We start from the raw sequence: 25,776 nt of genomic DNA, 5'->3' as shown, positions 1-25,776 counted from the left end.
TGTGTGTGTGTGTGTGTGTGTGTGTGTGTGTGTGTGTGTGTGTGTGTTTAACATGCTTCCCTCTGTTTCTTTCTCTATGCAGGGCAATAAATGTCAGCTTTGCTCAAAATGCCTTGGGCACATCTAACAAACACTTTGCCATTATTTTCCAAGAGCAGATTTTTGGCTGATGGTCATTGAATGAACCACTGAATAAGGCAGACGTAGTGGATAGAGTGCTGGGCTTGGACGCAGTAAGACTGGAGATCAAATCTTGCTTCAGACACTTACTAGCTGAGTGACCCTGAGCAAAATTACTCAACCTCTCAACCTTAGTTTCCTCATTTGTAAAATGAGAGCTAGCTCATAGCTATTTAAGGTTTGCAAAATGCTTAACATATGTTAGCTCATTCTCTCCCTGAAAGAACTATGGAGGGTAGGTGCTATAGTTAGTCCTCATTTTACAGATGACAAAACTAAGGCTGAGTGACTTGCCCAGAGTCACGAGGCTAATAAGTATCTAAGGCAGTATTTGAATTTAGGTATTGTTGTTTTTGATCAGTCGTTTTCAGATCACAGTTTCAGACTCTGTGACCCCATTTGGGGTTTTCTTGGCAAAGATACTGGAGTGGTTTGCCATTTCCTTCTCCAGCTCACCTTACAAATGAAGAAACTGAGGCAAACAGGATTAAGTGACTTGCCCACAGTCACATATCAGGAAGAAGAGTCTTCTTGACTTTAGGCTCAGCACTTTATTCGAGTTGCCACTTATCTGCCCCACATAATTCAGGTATTCCTAACTCCAAATCCAGCAGTCCTAACCACTGTACCACTTAGCTGTAAAGTAAAAAGCTTGGACTCCACAGACTCAAAATCTACTATGAATCTTTCAAATCTAATCTACAGAATCACAATACTTGATTTAGCCAATGAATCCTTTTATTGGAAGTCAGTTTCCAAAAGTAGCAGTTCATCTTCATACTAACCCTTCAGGTTTATGCTCTGAAGTGAAGCTGTGACACTACCTGCTCCAAAAGCATGGTTTTCTATTAAAATACTTGTATGCGGTCTTAAGCAAACAAATTGCAAAAAAAATTCACCTTTCACCATGGTGCATTTTAGGAATTTCAGGAAAACAACTTTTAATCAGTTCAAGGAAGAAAAAATTGAGAGGTAATCCTCAGACTGCCATTGAAAGGATGCAGTTTGAAGCACTAGGCTAGGAATCAGAAGAGCAGGGTTCAAAACTTGGCTCTAACACTTATTAGTGACATGACCTTGGGCAAGCCATTTAGCTTCTGTGGATTCTCATCTATAAAATGAAGGGGTTGGAATACATGAATCTAAGGATCCTTCCAGCTCCAGCATCTTATATGTCTATTAGCAGCCCCTCCCCCCAAAACAGTGATAGGTACAAAGTTTTCATCACTTGAGAAAATCATGTGGCCATGAGATTGGAGTTTGCTAAGATTGCTGGTTTGAGGGGTTAACAGTGTGATGGGCTTATTACAAGAAGAGGCTCCAACCCTACACTCTCTGGGGGTCTAAGGGCTAAGCATTTCAACACCCCCAACAGTCAGGTGTCTGATGTCCAGAAAAAAAGAACAAATAAGCTGCCATATCTGCCATTAGTGAAAAGGAAGCAATGATCACCATTAGCCAGCATAGAGTCATAGAAAACAAATCCTACCAGCCTAATCCCATTTCCTTTTTGGGACAGGGTTACTGTATTAGTGGTGGTTCTCAAAGTGTGGTCCAGGGACTCCCCTATATCGAGGCCCTTTCATGGGGTCCTCACAGTCAAAACTATTTTCATAATACTACTTTTTAATTTATATAATTTTCATTAATTATATAATTTTTATAATAATACATTAAAATTTTTAATAATGTAGATATTGTAGACATTTAATAATGTAGATAAAAACAAAAGCTCTTGGTGGGAAGGTCCTCAGTAATTTTTAAGAGTGTAAACGGGTCCTGAGACCAAAAAGTTTAAGAACCATTATATTAGGGGAATGTCAGATATATTATAGTCTGATTTTTAGCAAGGCATTTGACAAAAAAATCTCATATCATCATGGACAAGGAAGAAATATATAGGCTGTGATCAGAGCTGGTTCAATGAATGGACCCCCAAAATGGTGATTAGTATCAACCCGGAGGGATGTCTCTAGTGGAATGCCATAGTGCTCTGTCTTTAGCCATGTGTTATTCAATGCTTTAGATGTCATCTAACATCAAATTTTCACAAATGACACAAAGCCTGGAGGGCCAACTAATACTTTGAACAACAGAATTAGAATCCAAAAATATCTCAAATGATGAACTAGATCAAATGATACGAGATTTCATAAAACTTTATATTGAGATTGTGGGTTTAAAAGAACAAAACAAAACAAAATAGATTCACAAGTGTAGGATAGGGGTGGATGGGAATAGAGATGAAGTCAGGCAACAGTTGATGTCAGATTTTAGTGGAGAACAAACTGAATGAGTCAAAAGTCTTGTGGAAGCAAAATAATTAATTTTTTTCCCTTTTTACTAATTTGATCTTAGGCTTCCATAATAGACGCATTCTCGAAAACAAAAGAGGTTATAGCTTCATTTGTCTGTGCCTTAGTCAGACAACATCTGGCATACTGTGTTCAGTTCCTGATGTCACATGTTAGGGGGCCTATAAACATGGTGGAGTGTGTTTGGAGGACAGTGATCAGGACATTGAGGAGACCTATAGATACCATGCCATACATAGGATGAGGATGGGTTGAAGAGACTGGAAATATTTAACCTAGAAAGGAGATGGCGTGGAGGGTCAACATAGACACCTTCAATCATTTGACAAACTATCACAGAGAATAGAAATCAGATTTGTTTTGCTCAGCCTTGGGGGACAGAACTAGGAATATTAGGCAGGAGCTGTATAGAGAGGCAGGTTTCGGTTCTCTGTAAGGAAAAATTTCCCAATGTGAGATGGACTCAACAGATGAGTTCCATGTCACTGGAGGTCTTCAAGTAGAATCTAGGAGATCACTTGTCAGAGATGCTGAGGAAAATTCCTGGATCAAATGGCCTCTGAAGGTCCTTCCAACTCTGAAATTCTGTGAATTGCATGGGGAAGACTCTAGAGCAGGGGTTCTGAACCTTGTCTGTGTCCTGGATCCCTTTGGCAGTCTGGAAAAGCCTATAGACCCCTTCTGAGAACAATGTTTGTACATGCATAACATAAAATACATGGGATTACAAAGGAAACCAAAGATTAGTGAAAATTAAGATTAATTTTCCCCATCTAAGTTCATTGACCTTGTGAAATCTATCTATTGACCCTTTTGGAACCTCTTTTCCAGTTAGTGAAACATGATTAGGTTGATGTGCTTAAAATTCATAAGAAATAATGTAAAATGTGAAACTAACATTTTTCTTTGTTATTTTGCAGGTGCTGTGGGGCTTTACAGATCAGTCATTTCAAAGGAAATTATAAAGGCCAGTCAGTGTGTCTATTCTGCTGGTGTCAGACAATTCTTTACTATGACTCAGGGAGGCCTGTTTAGTAAAAAACATATTAAGCTACAGATTCTATGATATCTGGCTGTGAAAATAGCCTGTGGAGAGAAAACGGGGCTGGGGATAATGAAAAATGACCAAATTGACTAGACTTTAATGAACTGCTCTAAACAAAACAACTCTGTGCTCTAAACAACTGTTACTTAGTCTCCTGTCTTTAAGCTACTGTTCAGATGAAGGAAGAAAACTTCAAAGTGAAGGGCCCTGGGTATTATTGATAGAGTACTCAATCCATAATCCACAACCCTAAAAGCATCCTGGACACCATGTCTCTGGGCATTTTCACTGAATGTGCTCCATGCCTGGAATGCTCTTGCCTCCTGGCTTCCCTGGGTTCTTTTTTTTTTTTTTCTTTTTGGTGAGGCAATGGGGTTATGTGACTTGCCCAGGGTCACACAGCTACTGAGTGTTATGTGTCTGAAGCCGGCTTTTGAACTCAGATCCTCCTGACTCCAGGGCCGGTACTCTATCCACTGCGCCACCTAGCTGCCCCCCTGGGTTCTTTTAAATCAAAGCTAAAATCCCATCTCCTACAGGAAGCCTTTCCCAATTACCCTTAATTCTGGTGTCTTTTCTCTGAGAGGATTTCCAGTTTACTTTGTCTATAGCTTGTTTGTACATAGTTTTTTGCATGCGGCATGAGTTCCTTGAGAACAGGAATTGTCTTTTGTTTTTTTTTGGATCTCTAGTACACGGTGCCTGGTAGACAGTATGCACTTAATAAATGCTTGTAACTTGATGTGACTTTATTTGAAAGGGCACTATCTGGATAATGTCACTGTGTAAATGGATTAAATACTTTTCAGGTAAAGGACAGATTTAAATTGCCAGGATGTAAAACTATCACACATACTACTTTCAGACAAAAGGGAAAGCTTTCTATACCATTAGCATTGGATTGCTTTTCTACAGTTAAAAGATCAGCCTAACTAAATGCAGAGAGCTTCACCGCCATTATACTGCCTATAAGCCAAAGGAATGGCTGAATTTTGGGTGGCAATATAGTAACCCATGAAGAACATCTACCAAGGCATGGAGAGATGAGATCAATGCTAGTGGAAGGAGCACCCATACCAATAAAATCACAGACATTTTGAAATATGGCACAATCCTAAGAACAAAATCAGGAGAGAGTGTGAACTAAGTCCTCAAGTCCAAGCTGGACTGAATGAGACTCCTAATTCTAGAAAGGTGAGAGAAACTGATGAACTCCTTTGCCTGGGGAGTATTTGAACTCTGGTTCAGCAATAATTATCTATAGCATTCATCCATATAAAATCATTAATTATTTTCCCACCAGATATTTATAGTAAAATGGGAGGCAAAGCTCTGTCCTTAATCTCCATTAACGCCATTCTTACTTTTTTCCTCCAATCATTCTCTTCAGTCTATGCATTCACATGCATAAGTGACCTAAGTCCATTTAGTCCAATGACCAAGACTATTTTAGGATGCCAGGCTAGCACTCCCTTCTATTGCTGGGGTCGTCACTGTCGCAATTGAACAAAGTCACTCTCAGTTATATCCAACAGGTCTATACTGCTGTTTAATCAATATCTAACAGATAGCATTAAGTTAGCAAGCATAGTAACCCACTGGATGAAAAGAGTCTAGATCCAAAAAAAAAGGTGTTAATCCCAAAGGATGAGAACAGAATGTTAAGCTTAGTCTAATAGAATGAAATTCAAAAAAGATGAATGTCAAGTCTTACGTTTGGGTACAAAAGAATCAAATTCACAAAGAAGGGAGACATGGTCATACATTGGTTTGTCTGAGAAAGATCTGGGAGCTGTAATGAGCAGCAAGCTTAGTAAGAGTCAACAGTATGAAATGGCAGCCAAAAATCCTAATCTGGTCTTGGGCTCCATTAGAAGAGGCAGAGCCTCTGGGAATAAGGAGGTGAGAGTCCCTTTCTGTCCTCGCCCTGGTCAGAACTCATTTGTTATCTCCTGTTTAGTTCTAGGCATCACCATTTAAGGAGGACATTGATAATCTGGAGACTATCTGGTTGCCAGATGAGGGCAAACTAGAATAATTAAAAGACTCAAGATTCGAGTCAGTGTTGTATGAGGAGTGAGTGAAGAAACAGACTGAAGAAGAGAAGAGTGAGGAAAGGTGAGGGGGTTGGAAGAGGGGAGGCTGGGGAGGATGTCATGGTTCTGTTCATGTCTATGAAGGACTGTCCTGGAAGAAGTATTCTACTTGTTCTTTTTGTACTCGGAAAGCAATGAGGGCCTAGAGTCAAGAGGACCTGAGTTCAAATCTAGCCTGAGACACTTACTAGCTGTGTGACCCTAGGCAAGTCACTTAAGCCCACTTGCCTCCAAACAGAAAAAATTTTAAAAAATTTAAAAAAAAGAGGGAGCCATGAGTCTGAAGTTGCAAAGGCAAATTTAGGCTTGACATTAGGAAAAACTTTCCTAACATTTAGAGTTCATCCCATATAGATGAGCTGGGAGGTGATGAGTTTCTCCCACCCTTGGAGGTCTTTAAGCAGACAGAGAGAAAGAGTGGATCAATTTCATCTCTAAATTTCTGATCCTCCAGAATATGAGAGCACATTGTGGGGATCAAGTCCTTCTTTGGTCACTTATTCGCTATTGCTATGTTTACCAACAGACAGATTGACGAAAGGTTAAAACTCTGTCTACTGAACATAGTGTTCAATCTCATTTTTGTTTTCAATCCAAAATAGAATGCTGCCCTGTAGGTGTTTGACAACTACCCTCACTCCCAACAGTCACACTTTGAAACACAAAGAAAATATTGTTGAATAAGAAAAATCACCTTGCAACACAGGAATTGATGAGGCTGGGGCGGGGGGATGGGAATACTACTAGGTCCTAATCCTTTGCATTAACCTCAGGACTAAACTGTCTGTTTATACAAACAGTCTAGACTTGTTTATCATGCCTCATCATGTCTCAGAAATGCAAGTGGCAGGCAACCAGTTTGGCAAGTTAGGAAGGGAACTAGATAATGGGTTTAAATGATGAAATAGGAAATCCGTTCCTGGGTGGTATTTGGAGGGTTAATGTTGCAAGGAGTTGGGTGTGGGGGGGTATGGGAGGGTGACAAAGGCATAAGCTATCTGCACACAGTTTGTGAGTGAGTTTGGAACTTCATCATACATGTATACCTCATTTTAACCTCTGGGCCTCTGCCTAGCACAACACAGAAATAATGACCATTATCAGCAAGGAACTTTGAAAGACATGAAAGCAAAGTTCTATGATTACATAAACAAGAAATGCTAAAAAAGACATCAACAATAAGGATAATACAAAGGCACAGTGACAGACTGCTGGCTTTGCTCCTCTTAGAAAGATTAACTTTTTTTTTCATCTGGTGTTTGGTTAGCTGTTTTCATGATGAAGTTTCTGACCCAAGGAAGTGGACAGTTTTCACTATGGTTTTCCTTTTTTTTTTTTCAGAGTTTTTCATTAGACCCTGAAGAGTTCACAAAAGGGGCTTCCTGTCTTTTTGAGGGTATGTGGTCACTAGCTGATGGATAGCAGAAAGTGGGGGAGAGCAGGGAAGAGGATGGGTTATTGTGCAATGAGAATTGTCTAATGAGATTACTATCAAGAACTTGAGGCAGGTTTTAGCAAAAGACTACATAAAAAACTTGGCTTTTCAAGCAAGCAGGATGAATGATAACCATGAAATATTATCAGTTTTCATTTTCTATTTTTAAGAGTGATAGACTTCTTAATATTCACATTTTTAACCCTCTTCTCACCTTGGTCCAGAAATAATATATTTGGTCTGAAACCCTTAGTCAATACAGGTCCTTGTTGTAAGCAAATGGCATGACGATTAAAGGTTCTGATGAACTCCTCTTAGACCAGAGGTCCTGAATTGTGTGTGTGTGTGTGTGTGTGTGTGTGTGTGTGTACATGTGTGCTTGATGAATCCCTTTGGCAATGTGATGAAATCTATGAACACCTTCTCAAAATATTTTTAAATATATAAAATAAAATGCATAGGGCTACAAAGGAAACCAATTCTATTCAAAGTTATCAAAATATTTTTAAAAAGTTCAAAGATCCCAGGTTAAGAATGCCTGTTCTAGATGTAAAAAGGAGAATCTAGGAAATAAAAATAGAGAAAAGTACATAATACTTAGTATTATTCAATTTAATTTAACTCAAGTTCTACCCTGATGCCTCATCCAATGGATTACCAATTCCAGTAGGTCCCACAAAATGGGAAAAGTCTATGCAGGCTTAGCAACAGACTGTGTTATTTATCGTTAAAAGACTTGCCTTAGCTAAGTGCAGAGAGCTTCATCATTGGAAGACTGGCCACTAGCCAAGACATGACGAATGGCTGAACAACTCATCTACCAAAGCATGAAGGGGTGGAATCTGTGTTAGTGGAGGAGGTACCCATGCCAGTGAAATCATAGATACTTTGAAACATTATTCAGTGACTTAGAGCACCCTAATACTTCTAATCCTTCAGAAGCTCAGCTCAAATGTCACCTCATCTGTCAATCCTTTGCTGATCTAGTCAAGTGGAAGAGATCTCACAGAACTTCATCTTCTTGGAGAAGCAACCTAAAGAAGTGGAAAGAGTACTGACCTTAGAGCCAGGAGGAACCTCAGTGCGGATCCTGTTTCCAGTACTTACAAGTTGTACTGCGCTGGGTAGGTCACCTAACATATCTGAGCTCTGAAGCTGCCTCTTTTGTAATACCCTTAGTCATTATATTATAAAAACATCACGAAAACAAAATAAGACTATGTGTTCATACATGTGTATGTGTATACAGGGTGTCCTAAAAGTCTTTTAGGAACATGCATACACATACAACATACATACACACACATGTATGTATATACAGAGTATCCTCAAAGTCTTTTAGGATTCTATCTATACACGTGTATATATGTGTGTACATAAGTATATATGTGCATGTATGTGTATACAGGGTATCCTAAAGTTATTTTAGGCATGTATATATGAGTGTATATATATATACACACACACGTGTATGTATGTATGTATGTATGTATGTATATAGGATCTCCTAAAAGTATTTTAGGAGCATGCATATATACAGCATACATATATGTTTATATGAATGTATATACAGAGTATCTTCCAAGTCTTTTAGGATTATACACACATATGTGTATATATATGTATATGTGTGTATGTATACATGTATGTATGTATGTAGAGGGTACCCTAAAAGTCCTTTAGGATACTATCTACCCACAAACATGTGCGTATATATGTATGTGTGTGCATACATGTATATGTATACATATATGTATGCACACAGGGTATTAAAACCTCTTTTAGGAATATATACACAGACATTCATATATGTATACATGTATGTATGTGTGTATATATATGCATGTATAAAAAAACTTTGTAAACTTTAAAGCACTACTTAAGTGTCAGCTGCTATGTGCATGCTTATCTTTGTACACACTATGTTTCCTACTAAGCTTCCTGAGGACAGGACTTACAGCTTATTTATCTTTGTATTTCTTCTAGTGCCTAATACATAGTAAGCACTTAATAATCGTTTGGTGATAAAATATTCACCACCCTACACAAATATGCAAATATTGAGTCCTACTCTAAGTATTTACAATTTATGTGATAATCAATATGAGCCTGAATTTATGCCACCTATTAACCCCACACTGGTAGAAAGACAAAATCAAATGAAAAAATCTAGTAAGTTTTGCCTTTTTACAATTTTTGCATTCTTGTACATAGCTTTTACTAAGATGATAGAATGACTATATGTGACTCTATGTGTGATGCCTACTAACATAACTATAGATAAAAGAAATTGGTAAGGTGGATGTTTTGCCATACAAAATAGTAATCTCATGACTCTCTAATCTTTGAGCTCAGCCCTCCACTTTCACTTTCCCAAGTAACCATCCACCAGGATGTCTCGAGAGTACCCCAAGCAACGTGTCCCAAACAGAAATCACCTCCCCTAAATGCTGCCCCTCCTCTCAATATCTTTATTTCTGTTGATGGCTCCACCAAGCCCACCCCCATCAGTCACTCAGCCTTAACATTTGAGTAATTCCTAGTTAGCCAATTCCTGTTCATTCTGCTTACACATCCACCCCCTCCCATCCATCTCCTCCTTTTTGCCTCCACTTCATTACTTCTCCCCTAGACTAATGTAACAGCCTCCTCACTGGTTTGCCTGTCTGCATTCTCTCCCATCTCCACTCTATCAGTCACATCACTGACAAAAATAATCTTCTGAAGGCACAGATGGACCATTTCATTCCCTTGCTCAAAGACCTTTAGCAGTTCCCTACCGCCTTTAGGATAAAATGTGAAAGCCTGACATTTAAATCCATTAATAATTCCACTCAAGGTTATCTTTCTTGTCTCATTTCTTCCTCTTTCACACACTCTATGTTCCAACCAAACTGAACTACCAGCTATTCCCTGAATTCTAACCACACTCTCTTCTCACATTCATAAAAGCTTTCTTTCATGTCTGAAACCCTGTTGCCTCTGCCTATTGAAGTCCTTCTATTCCCCCCAAGGCCCACCTTATGTCCTCCATGAAGTCTAGTTTGAGATGCCATATTTTAAAGAAAGAGAGAGAATGAAGAATGATGCCAACAGTGAAGCAAATGGCTTAGTGTTGAGTAAGAGCTCTATTCATTCTGGATTAAAAGTCATGGGAAACAATTAGACATTAGAAAATGCAACAGAACTAGGTCATACTGATTGACATGTAGTCTCTTTTACCTGGAGAACCATTTAACTAGAAGACGTTAGAATTTAGTGCTGAACCTTGCTGGGTCTCAGAAATTTCTCCCATAAAATGAGGGAAGTTGGACCAAATAATCTCTATGGTCCCTTCTGGCTCTGATCTAAAATCCTATGATGCCTTTAATCATTTTCATTTTATGGATGAGTAAACTCAGGCTCAGAAAGGCTAAGTGACTTGCCCAAAGTCACACAGGTAATAAGGTAATCAACAGAATTGGGACCTGAACTCAGGCTCTTTGAAAGCAAGTCCACTGTTCTTTTGTTCACTACCCCATGCCATTTCCTGTTCCGTGAATGTGTATACTTTACAAGATGAAACCACTATTACAGCACGTTCTGTTCTCCAAAAAGAAAAAAAAAGTCAAACTTTACTTAGTTATGCCTACATTTTTTTTTGCTGATACTTGAAAAAGTGTATTGTACACACCCATAAAAACACCCTATGAAATGTAAATGAACTCAACTTTGATAATTCAGCATTTCCTGAATCACTTTATACCACTGAAGAGAAGGAAATAATTTATTTTGGTAATTCCACTAGTTTGAAATTCCTAATGGGGAACAGCTAGTAAGGGTATGGGAAATGAAATACATAAGATGGTAATGACCACCAAAATGGTCATCAATATGTGCAGAATAATGGCTTTACCCAATTTTTTATTTATAGGATCATTTTTTGGTTTAGGAGATCTAGGTTCTAAATCTTTTCTCTGCTAATAATTAGGTGTGTGACTTTGGGCAAGTAATTTTATCTGTCAAGTCATGGAGTTGGTCGAGATCATCTCTAAAGTCCCTTCTTGTGATTATTCTGTAATTATTACTGTTTGTTGTTCAGTCGTTTCAGTGGTGTCTGATTCTTTGTGACCCCATTTGAGGTTTTTTTAGCAAAGATACTGGAGTGGTTTTCCATTTCCTTCTCCAGCTCATTTTACAGATGAAGAATGGAGGCCAACAAGATTGAATGACTTGTCCATAGTCACACAACTAATAAATTTCAGGGCAGTTTTGAACTCAGGTCTTCCTTCCTCTAGGTCCTTTACTTTATCCACTGTGCCACCTCACTGCCTTTTCTAGTATTTATTATTATATTATTAAGTATAACATTATTATGTTGTTAATAATATTATCACATTATTCCTGTAATTACTCCTTTGATTCTCTACAGAATAGTGAATTTTCAAAGCTTGGAAGTTTCTTCTTATTGAAAAAGGACCTGTCCCACTGTTTAAAAGATGGGTTTACATGCAGACTCTGACATTCTTTCTGTCTTCGGTTCAGTCTGCTTAGTTTTGTGTTCTCAGGCATGACAGTTGAATGTTTAGTTTTATTTTTTTTCTTCTGTTCGTGTGTGTGTGTGTGTGTGTGTGTGTGTGTGAAGAAACTGCAGTAAACATTTCTGTTTAGAAATAAGGAGGAAATCCAACTCCCTGATAAAACCAAAGATGCCATCAGGATAAAAAGCAGAAGCAGTTGCAGACCAACTAAATTCAGTTGGCCAACTCCTAACATTATAGAAAAAAGATTTTATCTATACAAAGATTTCCACATCAGAGCCAGCACAGCTGAGCGACTCTTGATTTCCACTTCATTTTTTCCTGAACTTACATTATTCTAGTCCTCAACTTTGGGAATCTTTCTGTTTTTAGGAACTTTTAAACTGCTCGACGTCTGATAGTGACCTACAGAAAGCAATTCATCATTCACTATAAGAAAAGAACAACTTGTTTAAAAAAATCAGACAGCACTTATAACAATTCATACTTGTATAGAGCACATTTGTTACGTGCCAAGGTTGTTGTTATTGTTCGTTTCAATGCCTGGACCTATAAATATTTTTGTACATAAAAGACCTTTTCCTTTTTCTTTGATCACTTTTGAGGCACGGGCCTGGTAGTGGTATGGCTGGGTCAAAGGGCACACACTGTCTAATAATTCAAGGGGGTATAACTCCAAATTGCTTTCTAGAATTGTAGCCATCCACATCTCCACCAACAGTGCATCAATGTGCCTGTTTTCCCACTGCCCTGCCAGCATTTGTTATTTCCTTTTCTGTCATCTTTGCCACTCTGAAGGGTGTGAGGTGGATCTCAGAATTGTTTTCATTTCTTTAATTAGTAGTGATTTGGAACAAGATTTGGATTTCACTGGACCTAGTGAAAGAAAAAAAAAATCCCTGCAAGTTTTGATCAACTCACCAGTGTCACCCATGCCGGTGTTCTGCAGGAAAGTGCGACATCGTTCCTTATGCTCCTCAAGGGAGCTTCTCTGCTTGTAACTCCTTCCGCAAAACTCACACTTGTAGGGCTTCTCAACTAGGAGAAGAGCAGAGGTGTACTCAGTAACCACCAGGGGCTGGAGGACAAACACCTCCTGGTTGGTAGCCTTGGGCTTCAGGTTCACTGACCATGAGGAGGGAGGGAGGGGGGAAGTCTTTACATGTAGACATTGCAAATTATTACTGAACTTAATTTTTGTGGAATAAGATGGCAAATACCCTGTAACTAGTAGTCCTAGCAGAGACAGGCAGTATAGAAAGCTATTTGATGCTTCCCAAGGGCAGTGTATCAGGGCAGGAGAGGGGAATTTGAATGTAGTGACTGTAACTTAAGAGCTGTCATTGTCTTCAGGCCAAGTCTTCCTTTCCCATAAGATACTCATATGGTTGTGCTTATTCCTCCAGTTGGTCAGTGAGGTGTAGGGATAAGATCAGAAGAGAAAGGCTCCTTTGGTGGTGGTGGTAGTGGGGGGCAACCTGGCTAGAGGTAAGGAATGCTGTTCCCTAGGAGACCACTGCCAATTAAAGCCTGATGGGTTGCCCAGGGCACTAACATGGTTAGCTGTCCTTACAAAATGGAAATGTTCCTCCTTATACTGTGACTGATTGGGAAAGTTCATGATTTTGTTGTAGCAATAGTAAAGATTGGGCCAGAGAAATGCTAATTGGGCTAATCTCAATAGCAATGCCAATCCCAAACTAAATACTAAAATCCCATAGCCCAAGCTTTTGAAATGAGTAGATAAACTGGTCCAATTGCTTGAATAACAATAATGGGAAGTGGGAGTTTTCACCTGAATTATCCTGATAAGGATCAAGAAGCACTCAGTAAATGTTGGTTGAATGAATCAAAAAGCTTCCTCAAAAGGTTATCCACATTAACAGGGGACCTATACCTCTCCTATCCCTAATCTCTAAGTTACTTTCTTTGAATCATCCAAGAAACAGCTTTAACTTTCTGCATTACTCAGGGTGTAGATCATTCTGATGCTAATGAAACATGTATCATGAACATGATATTATGTATTAGCAGCTACAACTTTTATTTTACCTTTTTTCTTTAGCTGAAATTTTTCTTTCTTTCTCTTTTTTCTTTTTTTTGGGCAATGGAGTTAAGTGACTTGCCCAGGGTCGCACAGCTAGTAAGTGTTATGTGTCTGAGGCCGGATGTGAACTCAGGCCCTACTGAATCCAGGGTCGGTGTTCTATCTAATGTGCCACCTAGCTGCCCCTGAAATTTTTTAAAAAATCAAATATTTTCCTTAAAATGTGAGTTTTCCATTTTAACTGTTTTGTTGAGGGTTAAAAAGGAAAAAAATCATATAATGAAACTATTTTAACTAATTTAATTTAAATTCAATGCAACTTTTAAATTTGTTGGTAGCTAAAAATTTAAGTTTCTCCATTAAAGTCACTGGCAATCCCTAAGATCAATATTAAATATTTCCACTACTCTTGGCTCTTACTACAAAAGACAATGGAAGAGAGTTCTAACTTTTCAACTAACCTTTCAGTCCTAACATATTTTAAGAGAATTCTTACTTTGTCACTTAAAGCCTATCTGAAGTATCCTAGTCTTTGGGGTGAACATGTATTTTTGTTCCCTAAAAGTCTCAGTCTTAGTTGGAGCCAGATACTTGATTACTGATTTTTTTTTTAATCAAAGCAATAGGAGCCAATCTCGACAAGGTTAAAGATCTGTTGTTTCTTTCAATGAAGTCTATTTCTGAGATAATTATAAAGAACACCAAGTACCAAATTTTTGCTCTGAGGGTTGGGCTCCCATTGGCCAGTCTCCCCATCCCCCATTATATTTACATGAACTCAATCTTATTTTTCTGGGTATGAAACCCTGAACATGCAAAAATAATTCATATTTGGGACCTTGATCCATCCAAATGAAAAGCAAAATCACCAACTGGGGAATGAAGGTTTTCATGTACATTTGTACTACTGGTGGTTCTAGAGAATTAGGAAGCCTGATGGTTGAAAGAGAAGTTAACTTTTGAGAATTTATCCCAGGAGGGCCAAAAAGTTATTCCCAAGGCAATGCTTTGTTACCAAAATGACTGAACTTTGATAATACAGCATGAATGTTGGGAGTGGTGCTTGCTTACAGAAAGAGTCTCTTGAGTGAAAGATCTTTTTCAGGACGCTAATCTTTCCATAAAACTTCTTTACAAGAAAATACTTGTTAGGCTGTGGAATTTCTGTAAAATGTTTAAAAGTCTCTTTTAAAGGGCAAGCTCTTCCTGTCTGACTCTGCTGTTCTCTAGGGGAGCAAAGATGGTAGAGAGATGATCATTCCCAATGAGCCAGACGGAAGGCAATTAATGTCTTAATGAAAGTGTAATTAGCCCTAGAGGTCTCTGCTGTTGTTAACCCTTCAGAACATGAACGACAGATTAAACCTAAACATTTAACCCTTTAATTTTCCACAGTCAGAGTAAGAATGCCTAGAGTCAGTTCTTCATAAGACATGGGATGCTCATTTCTCTCACTTACCAGAATGTGTCCTAAGGTGACCTGTGAGAGCATCTCTTCTCTGGCATGCGTAGTTGCAGAGATGACACTTAAAAGGTTTTTCCCCTGTGTGAAGTTTAATGTGGCGGAGGAGGTTACCTTTCTGAGTAAAAGATGCCCCACACTGATTACACTGGAATGGGCGTTCACCTTTAAAAAGGACAAAAATGGAAACTTCCTGGTCACCAGGCAAGTGTAGAATCACATGTATACACACACACTCCTAAGGCAAGATGCCCTCATGGAAGTTCCTCTTGAGGAGGGATTCTGTCCACACTGGGGATCAGCTAGGAGTGAGATTTCATGGCAGGGGAAAGCCTCAGCTTATAGGCTATAGAATTACCTTCCCTGTAGACATTTTAGAATAAGATAATCATCCTTTCCACTGGGGGCAGTTTAAATATTATCTTTCTTTGATTCATTGGAATGAATTTGATGGTTTCTGGAAGTGCCTTACAGATGTAAGGTTTTATGATTTCCTCTCTTCTATTTAGAAGTCCACCATGATAAAAATGTAAGCACAGTCCAAGTAAAACCAATGGACCCTGGTCATAATAACAGTCCAAATATGAGAAATGGATCTTTTTTAAAGTCCCTATATGAAAAGTCCAGGAAAGAGAATCATGTTTAATGGGAGGGATACTTTTCTATGTATTTCTATAGGCTACCCCTTTATTTTTAAAAGCATGTTTTTAAATTTGCCTTTAAAAAAAGTACCTCCTTTTCTTTCAAACCTGGACCTAACACAAAGTGATGGGCTGTTATTAAAGTCAAAATACAAACAGACAAAGGATGAACTAGAAGGTGAGTCACAGAACTTAATTCCTATTTCTTAACTGAAGAAGAAATATTCATGGACTTCTGATCTTCTACGGCCTCTTTCATTCAGAAAACCTATAAAATGTTTACTAGGTTTTTTGAAATGCTGTGGTGAAGCAGAAAGAAATCAGTGGGGAAAATGATGCCCAGAGTGGGTGATAAGACCAGAACCATCCAGCAAAAGCAAAGGAAGATGCCAAGAATCCTGATGCTATTATTCATTGCATTGCTGTCCATGGCTGTAGCAGGACAGTTCTCAAGGGAATGGAAGAATATTTACCAGTATGGCTTCGCTTATGAACCATCAATACATTGAAGCTAATGCAGGCTAATCCACACACATCACAGTTCATTTTTCCACTAGTTGGCCTGCTGCTGTCATAAGAGACAGCATGTCTTTCCAACTTAATGCTTTCATATTCATTATATTCTCTTGGATAGCTGTAAGGGATTTCAGGATCTTCCACATTTTCCATGGGGTCTGGCTTTAAAGCATTCTCATCCCTTTCACTGTATTCATCTTTCACTTTCATTGAATCATCTGCAGGGAAGAAAATGCGAGAAATGAAAAATGATTACTACGTCTGGAGCTAGCAAAGCAGCTCAAAGAGAAGAGACCCACAGCTGACAACATAATATCAAATGAGGCTAGCATAATATCAAGGCTAACGTCGCCACAAAAACAAGAAGACATCATTAAGAAAGTCAATCATTCCTTGGATTTAGAGTTACTGACAAAACTGCAAAGAATGGATAAGAGTGATTTCAGCCCTTTGGAATTTAGAGGGAATAGATTTCTAACCATCACTAACACATGAAGTATTCTCATATCACTAAGTATGACAGAATGCTGCTATTTGCTCTCTTCTGACATACAGGATTTAAACTGGGTTGGTTCTCAAAATTGTTGTCTTTTTTAGGAGACTGCAGAGAAAGGACTAGAAGATATACCCTCAGATACAGAGATACACTTTTTGAAGCCTTCAGATCCTAGTTACACTGCATTTAAGACTCCTGTAGACTGAAAGATGAACAATAAACATGGCCTTCCTGCTTCAGAGCCATGCTTTCGTCTCTTGTCCCTTTCATTAATTGTCAGAACATGTCTTATCTGTCCATCTCTCTTGGGTCCAATAAAGATACTGCATTAAAAGCAGAGGAAGCAGTCAGTACTAGTGAAATATGGTTAAGAAGGCCAAAATGAGCTGTAATTTTCCAATTTAAACTTCCAAGGACTCATTTTAATTTGAAGAGTTAGGTAGGAGGGAGTTGGGGAGAGGAGTTCCTCAACTCTGTATAGGAGAGATACTAATGCCCAGGTCATGGGGGTGCTAAATGCAGGGGCCCAGAACTACAAGACTGAGGGAAACTGAGATGGCTCAAGGGAGTAACTTGTAGGCTGTTCCATACACTGAGAGTCACTAAAAGAGCTTGATTAGAAATCAACGACTCAAGGTAAAGACTGGAAAAAGCAGGAAGGCAAATGTGTTCAGTGACACTAACAAAGTCAAAAGAATTATGCACCAGCTGACCTTACAGGGATGGGAATTAAAGATTTACCAACCGTAAAACACTTTCAGATACTTAATGTTCATTGTTATTTGTAAGAGCCTCTTAAAATTTTGGCTCTTAGAAATACCAAGTTACTCTTTGACCAAAGGAATCATAGAATTTGAGTGCTGGAAGGAATCTTAAGAGATCATTTAGTTCAAAACTCTCATTTTACAGATGAGAAACATGAAGCCAAGAGAGAAGAGGTGACATGCCTAAGGTCATACAGCTAATTAACGGCAGAGCTGGGACTGGGAACCAGGAATGATCTTCCTATCTCCACATACATGGTGTCCCCAAAATCATTGAATAGTTTAAAGCTGCACTGAGAGTCTGAAAACACCCTGCATGTGGATCTGTTCTCTAGGCTTAAAAGGATCAGGTGGTTCCTTGTTTGTGGATTTATTTTTTAAACTAGATCCGTGATTTAATTGATGTAGGGAACTCCCAGGGAGGAAACTCCCTTTGCTTGTACACGTGTTTTGCCATTTACAATCTTAGAAAATTGCCTGGGACATTGGGTGGTAAGGTGACTTGCCCAGGGTCACCGCGTAAGTATATGTCAGAAGTATGACTCAAACCCAGGTCTCCCTTACCCCAAGGCCAGCTTTTATTTTTCTATCAACTCTATCTCTCCTTGTTAGGCAACTATTTCCTCTTCTTCTGCAATGGTACAGACATTAAACCCCCAAACTCTCTTTGATGAAAGGCTTTAAAAAATTATATCCCTTCCAAAACACATCAGTACATGCCACTCCTGCCACCACACAGGAGGAAGTACAAACTGCAGCTGTGCTACCTTCTACCCAAGTTTCAATTTTCACTTCTATCAAGGTCTTAACTTTCATCTATATTAGCTTTGTTTGCTTAATAGAGCAAGACAGAGGCAATAACCATGAGCAGAGAAGACATCTCTCAGCAGCTCCATTCCATTGCTCCTCACCACAGGTCACGGTTCACCACCTGATCCTCTACAGAATATTACCGACGTCCCTTTGTGCTTGCTCAGTTGCTTGCTCTGGGTTACAGGTGAAAGGTCATCTCCTAAGTGGGCACGTTCATTTCCCAGTTTCTTTTGGGACAGAGGACAGTCTTTACCTGTTCATAATTGGGGCTGTCTGGCCTACTCAGTCTTTGTTTTCTTCTGTCTGGTGGGTTTTTTTTTTAAAGGATGCACCTGAGGGCTGTGCCCTCCACCCCCTTCCACTGTCCCTCCAGCTGTGGGTGACATCCCACCAAAGCTTGAATGCTTTTCAGTTTGCATGTAGGCGTTAAAAAGAACCTCAACGGAAAACCTGAGCTCTGAAAACCAAAAACAGCACATAGCGAGGGCCAGCAGAAGAAAGCACCTTTTCGTTTTGGTTAGAAAAATGGCTGCAAAGACATTCGGTCAGTCTCGTGGTCAGTGAATGTAAAGTGATGAAATGGGCTGGTCAGGTCATGCAGTATGCATGGGACACACAAGACAAGGAAGAGATCGAAGTCTTTGGTGCTACTTTCCTAAGGAGTTTGGCTGGTCCAACAACCCTATTCTGACCAATTAATGGTTATCTTAAGTCCCGAGGAATATGATGCATAGTCAGAACATTTTTTTTTCTCTTTATCTCAGATGCCTAGGTCTTAAAGTCAGAGAGACAGAGAGAGACATAGAGACAGAGAGAGAGACAGAGAGACAGAGAGAGCGAAAGGCTGTTTAAAGAGACACGAAGGTCTTTCTGGACCAAAAGAACATGGCCTGTCATTGCTGTTGGTTTAATACTGGGCCAGCCAATATCAGGATGTCCCTGAATGGTCAACAAGAACCAGATGTGTAGCAAGCTAAAAGGAAATAACAAGCAGCCAGGATTAAAGCACAGCTTTTGTTAGTAGCAGTAGCATTCATAATTAAAGAATATCATGGATTAGAATCCAAGGTCTGGAAAAGATCCCAGGAGGTTATTTAATTTAGTATCCTGACTCTAAGTAGGTTATACCTAAACGCAAAGAGACAGCTGTCTATTCTTCAGGAGGATACTGCTTCCAACCTTTTTACCAAGAAAAGCATGACTCAACTGCTTAAGAATAGAAAAAGCAGAAAATGGGGGAAAGGGGAGAATTCTTAAGGCCTCTGCAAGGAAGACAGACCCTTCACAATAAAAAAGGGGAATTAGATGGGACAAGGGAATAAGCATTTATTAAACACCTACTGTGTGCCAAGTACTATACTAAGTGCTTTGCAAATATTATCTCACAAATTAGATCTAGTTGCCATGGACCCAATGCCATAGAAAAAGAAATCTGTGTTTTTATCACTGAGGGTATGCCTTACTTTGTGCACAGGGATGTTCCTGGTAAATCAAATTCTATTTTTCTCACTGATATTCATCATAATTTTAGAGATGTTATCTTTACTTTTTATCGATCTTCGGGTCACTGCTCATAATTTAGCTTTACCTGCTGAGGTTAAAACAAACAAACTACTAACCTGTCATCCAACACTTGATATACTAGAGAAATTTGCCATTGGAGCACACTGAATTTTTGTAAAGTAAAGAATATCCCATAACTTATCTGTATTGTGAACGCATATTTTCCTATAGTGTTTTTCTAAAAGTAAGGTATACCTGTATTATTATATCGATACTTAATCTGCTTCTTGAGAATAGTTCCAATTTAGCTTAGGGAAAAAAAAACATGAAAACACACATATACACACACACACACACACGTGGGCCAAACCACAAACTGCTGGTGAAGACAATTGCTCTAAATTCCCAGAGGGAAAAAGATGTGCAAATTGAACCTAACCCACAGGAAACTAGATTAAGCTAAACTTCTTTCAAAAAGAGCTACTCGGGTACATATGCTCCTGTTTTTCTATGTTGCGGAGGGCTTAGGAAAACTACATACACTGACATGCACCCTGTCCCCCTTCTGCCCCCCCCCCAGGATTTTGTAGGCAGAAGAGAACAAAGGACTGGCTCGGTTCACTGGGGCTGATGCACATGGTTTCATTTCCTGGGGTGATGGTTATCACATGAAAAGCTTACACTCCAGAGTAGACATTTTTGGTTTCACCTGAGACACTGCAAAAACAATAGGTTCTGGAAAGGATCCAACATCTAAATCCTGCAGGGGCAATATCAGTCTCAGCCAACCGTGCCTCGGTTTGTTCTTACAGGCACCATGAAATGCACCGGTGGAGAGATGAACCTATCGACGATGGCAAAACAACAAAGGCAACCTGGGTGTCCATCACAGAGCATGAACAGAAATTTCCACATGGAGAAGGGGGGATCCTGAACCTTCACTCTGAACTAGAGAGAGCTGAAATCGAGCCCTGGGAGACAAGACATGAAGTTTGGAATTATGGCCTGAAGTTTGCTAATAGATACTATGAAGATGGCAGAAAGCAGAAGACGGAAGCTGTTAAACATCGGAGGCACAAAAGGGTGATGCTGTTCAAGTGTTTTACAAGGATCGGGGGTCATAACCATGAAATCCTCAGCACATGCAAAAGTCAACTGGATAACAAAGAAACTTAATCATCTTAATGTGGCATTTTAATGATGCCACTGATTTGCTATGCCAATTCAGAGATAATGAGGCCCTAATGCTACAGATGTTCAGCCAGGCTAAAAAAAAAAAAAAAAATTGAAAAAAAAAGGAAAGGAAAAAAAAAACCTTTTCTAGCATGCCATTTCCTAACTATCCAATTAAACAAATTGTGAAAGCATCTAAATAGTTTACCAGGTTTTGACAGCTGTTAATAGGATTTAGAAGCTTGAAGCACTAAAGAGCAGAAAAGGGAGATACATGTATTGTGGGGTCTTAGTCTCTAGTTAAGTTTGTCGGCAGAGAACAAAGCATGCTTCATAACAACTGAGACATCTCCACACTAGCTTGGTCAAGAAAATCATGTTAACGTCTAGATTTGTAAGGACAAGCCTTGGATACAGGGTCACTTAGAATACTTATCCATCTTTTCAACATGCAGTTTTTGCCTATGACCAGCAATGGCCTATGAACTTGAGAGTCAGCAGAAGCTCTTGTTACTCCTTCCCAAATAGTTCTATTTTCTGGGTGCCAGGATGAATGTGAAAATTTAAGTGTCAGTGCCAAGAGCTATTTTTGGTCAGCGATTTATGGAGTCTGTTCCCTAGCATGATTTCGATGCTTGCCCATAAACATCTTCTCTTCTTTTCTTTCTTCCTCTAATTTGAAATGACAATCCAATAGTAAAAAAAGAAAATATCTACTTAAAATCTGGGATAAACATGTGGAAAATATGATCAGGCTACCAGGAGAAAAATAATTATCATCTCAATGATAGTGAGGCAGGAGGTGGTAGGTTAGGACCAAATCCAAGTTTCAAGTAAACTTGTGAAAGTTCTTACTAAAGCACATTCTCATCAGACATTTAAATTTGCTCTTAAATCTTCCAAATCAAGTAACTAGCACATCATGTATCACTGCAATTTCTGAAGAATTAAGAATCAAGTTCCTAACTGTTTTTGTTAGAAACAGCTCCAGATGCAGTGGGACTAACCTGAAGTTTATCAATGACATCACTTTGATCTTACTACTACCCCACTTATTGGCACTAGCCTAAAAAAGAGAGTTTAGATTACAAGAAAAAATAAGAAAATTTTAATCAACACAACTGCTTTCTTAAGTATTTATCCAAAATAGGTGTTGTTCAGTAAACTATTTTTGTCATGATAATATTATTATTTTAATATTTAATATTACTTTAAGCTTGAGCTATATATTATTATGTCTCAGAAACATCAAACTATCATTCCAAAATAATGAATAAAAACACATTTGGAGATTCCTAAGCCTGATGGACTAGAGTGCACCTGGTAGAAATTTCACTTATAAAAATAAGAGAGCAACTTTTATAGTTCTCCTGTATAAAATATATATTCTATGCTAATTAGTCTTTTTATTTTTACAGAGGTCAAAGACAGGAAAAAAAGTAGGCTAGAATACAATTAAAAGAAAATTTTAGGAATTCTTTTAATACAGATAAACTGACTACATATACTTTCTAATAAATTATTAGATCCCATATGGGATTGCGACCCACAGTTTAAGAAGTGCTGAAGCAGTTGTGAGTGGAAAAAGTTTAAGAAGCCCTGGACTGACTTACTCTAAAATAAAGTATTTTTTTTTTTTATACTTTATCTTAATACTGAGTTCAATTCTCTACCCGGACCTATTGGAAAGGAAGAGGCTTCTGGTAGAGGACAGAATGGTTCCCATACCTGGGGCATGGGAGAATTCACAGAATCCCAGGATTTTAGAGGTGGATGGGAACTCAAGAGCCATGTAATCCAGTGCGGACACCCGAAAGGAATCCCAACCATAATACATCCAACAAGTGGTCTTCCAGCCTCTTCATGAAAACCTCCTAAGCAGGATAGCTCTAATTGGTAAGAAGTTTTTCTTGACATCAAGAACAAATTTGGCTCATTTCTATCCATTCTACCCCGGAGAGAAACAAGTCTAATATCCCTCTTCTACATGTCAGTCCTTCTACAACTTGAAGGCAGCTTTCCTGTCCTTCTGCTTCCTCCTGCCCTCATTCAAAGGATTCTAATCTCTTTTCCAGGCTGAATATCCCTAATGCCTTAAGCCAATATTCATATGATGTGGATTTTAGGCCCTTTACCATCTTGTGTGTTCTCCTGATAGATAAATGTTCTATCAGTTCTCTCTCTCTCTCCTCAATACTCTCCAGTTTATCAGTGTCTTTCATAAACCGTGGCCCAAAGAACCCAATACTCCAGAGAAGGCTTAGACGGGGCAGAGCACAGAAGGACCATCACTTCACTCCTAAAAGCTGTGCCTCTCTCTTCACACTGCTCAAGAAAATTATTTTGGCAGCCACATAATACTGCTGACTCATATTAGGCTTGCAGTACACTGAAACCCTCAGCTCTTTTTCAGACAACCTGTCTAATCATATCTCCTCCATCCTGTACTTGTGATGCTGAATTTTTGAACCCACGTGCAAAACTACATAAATCTATTAAATTTCATCCTTGATTCACACTAATGCTCAGACTATGTCAACATTATTTTTGAGCCAGTGTGTTATCTGTCCCTCGTAGTTTTGTGTCATCTGCAGATTTGACGATAAAGAAATGGCTCTACACAGGTATTTTAGGTGTTCTTGGGGCAACCTAAAACGGTCAATTTGGGCGAAGAAGGGACAGAGCTGGGAGCTGTGGAATTAATAATGAATCTACCACTGCTCTCCCTGACTTACCCACTAAGGAGCTAATCTTTTCACATAATAATTGTAAGCATGTAATAAAGGCCTCTCTTCCCTACCAAATGGCTGGGAGAAACCTCTATACCACCATCACACCTCTTACATCGCTCGTCTTTACTTCATTCACATCCTTTCCTCTACTTCAGAATCTCATTACCTCTTGCCTAGCCTATTACAACAGCCTTCAAATTGGTCAACCTGCTTCCAATTTCTCCCTTCTCCGAACCAACCCTTCATACAGTTTCTAAACTGATATTCTTAAAACACAGATCTAACCATATCACTCCCCTACTCAAAAACATCTTCAGTGGCTCCCTATTGCCTCTAGGATAAAATACAAGTCCTTCATCCTGGCATTTAAAGCTTTCTACAGTATGATGCCCACTTACCTTTCTAGTCTTTATTTCATATTACTCCCCTTCCTACACTCTTCTTTCCAGAAAAATGGGCCTGCTAGCTGTTCCCTACATTCCAACACTCCATTTACTGACTGTTGGTCTTTGCCCAGGTAGTGTGCCACATCTGGAATTCATTCCCTACCCACCACCACTTCTTGAAAATCAAAGTACAGCTCAGGTGTACCTCCTACATAAATGAAGCTTTTCCTGATCCCCCTTCTCTCTCTTGCAATTATTTTACGTTTTTTATTTACTTGTTTGCATACTTGTTGCATTCTCCCAAAAGAAAGGCAAGGACCATTTACTTTATTTACCTTTCCCAGTCCTCCTTAATCTTAGTGCCTACTCTCTGAGCCTATCCTCAATTTATTCTGTATATATCTTGTTTATAGATATTCGTGTGTATGCTGTCTTCTCTATTTTGTTGTTTCTAGGGTTTTTTTGTTAGTTTTTGCCTTGGTGCTTAGCACAGTGTCTGGAACATAGTAGGTATTTAATAAATGCTAACTGACTGACCTTATGTCCTTGTAGCCTCAGATCCTAGAATAGTAGCCTGTTCGAAGTGCCTACTTAATACTTGTTTACTGGGTTGAATGGAAAGGCCAAGTTAACATAGGCAAAGAAATGCATGTGAGTAGGCAGGTAGCAGTGCCTAGTAGGGTTGGCCTTTAAAATGAGTTGGTGATTTAAAGCCTAGGGCACCACAAGTATAGAAAGGTGGCCTATACCCCTTGGGTTCTAGTTCTAGTTCAGGTGCTAACTCACTGTGTGACCCTTGGCAAGCAACTTTCCCTCTCTGGTCTGTTTCTTCTTCTGTCTAATCAGAGAGTTGGATCTTTCCTTTCTGACATTCTGGGTTTCTATAACTATAAGGAGCATCAAAATCAGAAAGGAGTTCAAAGTTAACTAACCATAGATGTTTTGACTTCCTTAAGAACATTTTGGGAACCTCCAGTATAGTTCTGTATTTGTAAGCAAGTAAGAAGAGCAAGAAGCAATACCCCTGCCCGCTTTCAATCACAGAGTCAGGATCTGAGGTTTCAAAAACATATCACATTGAATGCAATTTTGGTAAAAACCTTGCCTACGTTTAGAGCATTATAAGCATAGCAAAAATCAACTGTATTTCTAAGCTAGGGTGTACTAACTAGAAACAACAGAATCTGGAAAGCTCTTGTGAAAAAGCAGAGAACCCTAGAGGAAGAGGAAGAGTTTGGGAAATTTCTGTGCATTTTGACAGTGAATTAATAATATTCAAAGGCACATACAAAATAGCATAAAAATTTGGACCTATCATGTTTAAGTCAACAGCCTTAGCATAATCATCCATGGCAATGAGAAGTATGGTAGGAATATAACACACTTTTTTTTCATGTGTGCACCAAGTACAGGAATAGGCTGTCTTGTCACTGAAATACAGGAATTCCTGAGGGTGAAGTGTTAACAACTGCTAAACAGCTGCCCAGTAACACACTTTAAGGCTGCAAGCAAAGATGAATCCTGGCTCTATTTGCAACTGTGAAGGCAATATTGGCCAGTGGGGTGGAACTAGGGTGGAATCTGGCCAATACACTGGAGCAAACTCCTCAATTCTCTCTCTCTCTCTCTCTCTCTCTCTCTCTCTCTCTCTC

General features: G+C 39.0%; 1 protein-coding gene across 5 annotated transcripts in view; it reads right to left on the bottom strand.

Annotated features, from left to right (window-relative positions):
- Positions 1 to 25,776, bottom strand: part of IKZF3 (IKAROS family zinc finger 3) — an 86,630-nt gene that overhangs the window by 20,232 nt on the left and 40,622 nt on the right. For 4 of the 5 annotated variants that reach the window (XM_027872703.1, XM_027872704.1, XM_027872705.1 and 1 more), the window contains 3 exons: positions 16,215 to 16,475; positions 15,098 to 15,265; positions 12,513 to 12,629 (listed from right to left, as the gene is read on the bottom strand). The exons of the other annotated variant lie outside the window; for it this stretch is intronic. In XM_027872703.1, the coding sequence (XP_027728504.1) occupies positions 12,513 to 12,629; positions 15,098 to 15,265; positions 16,215 to 16,475 (546 nt within the window). The remainder of the gene's footprint in view (positions 1 to 12,512; positions 12,630 to 15,097; positions 15,266 to 16,214; positions 16,476 to 25,776) is intronic. 5 annotated transcript variants of the gene reach the window in all.

The sequence above is a fragment of the Vombatus ursinus genome, unplaced genomic scaffold (assembly GCF_900497805.2).
Source record: "Vombatus ursinus unplaced genomic scaffold, bare-nosed wombat genome assembly UNPS02014801.1, whole genome shotgun sequence".
Taxonomy (NCBI): domain Eukaryota; kingdom Metazoa; phylum Chordata; class Mammalia; order Diprotodontia; family Vombatidae; genus Vombatus; species Vombatus ursinus.
The sequence above is the reverse complement of the archived record's forward strand: the minus strand, read 5'-3'. Positions and strand labels throughout refer to the sequence as shown.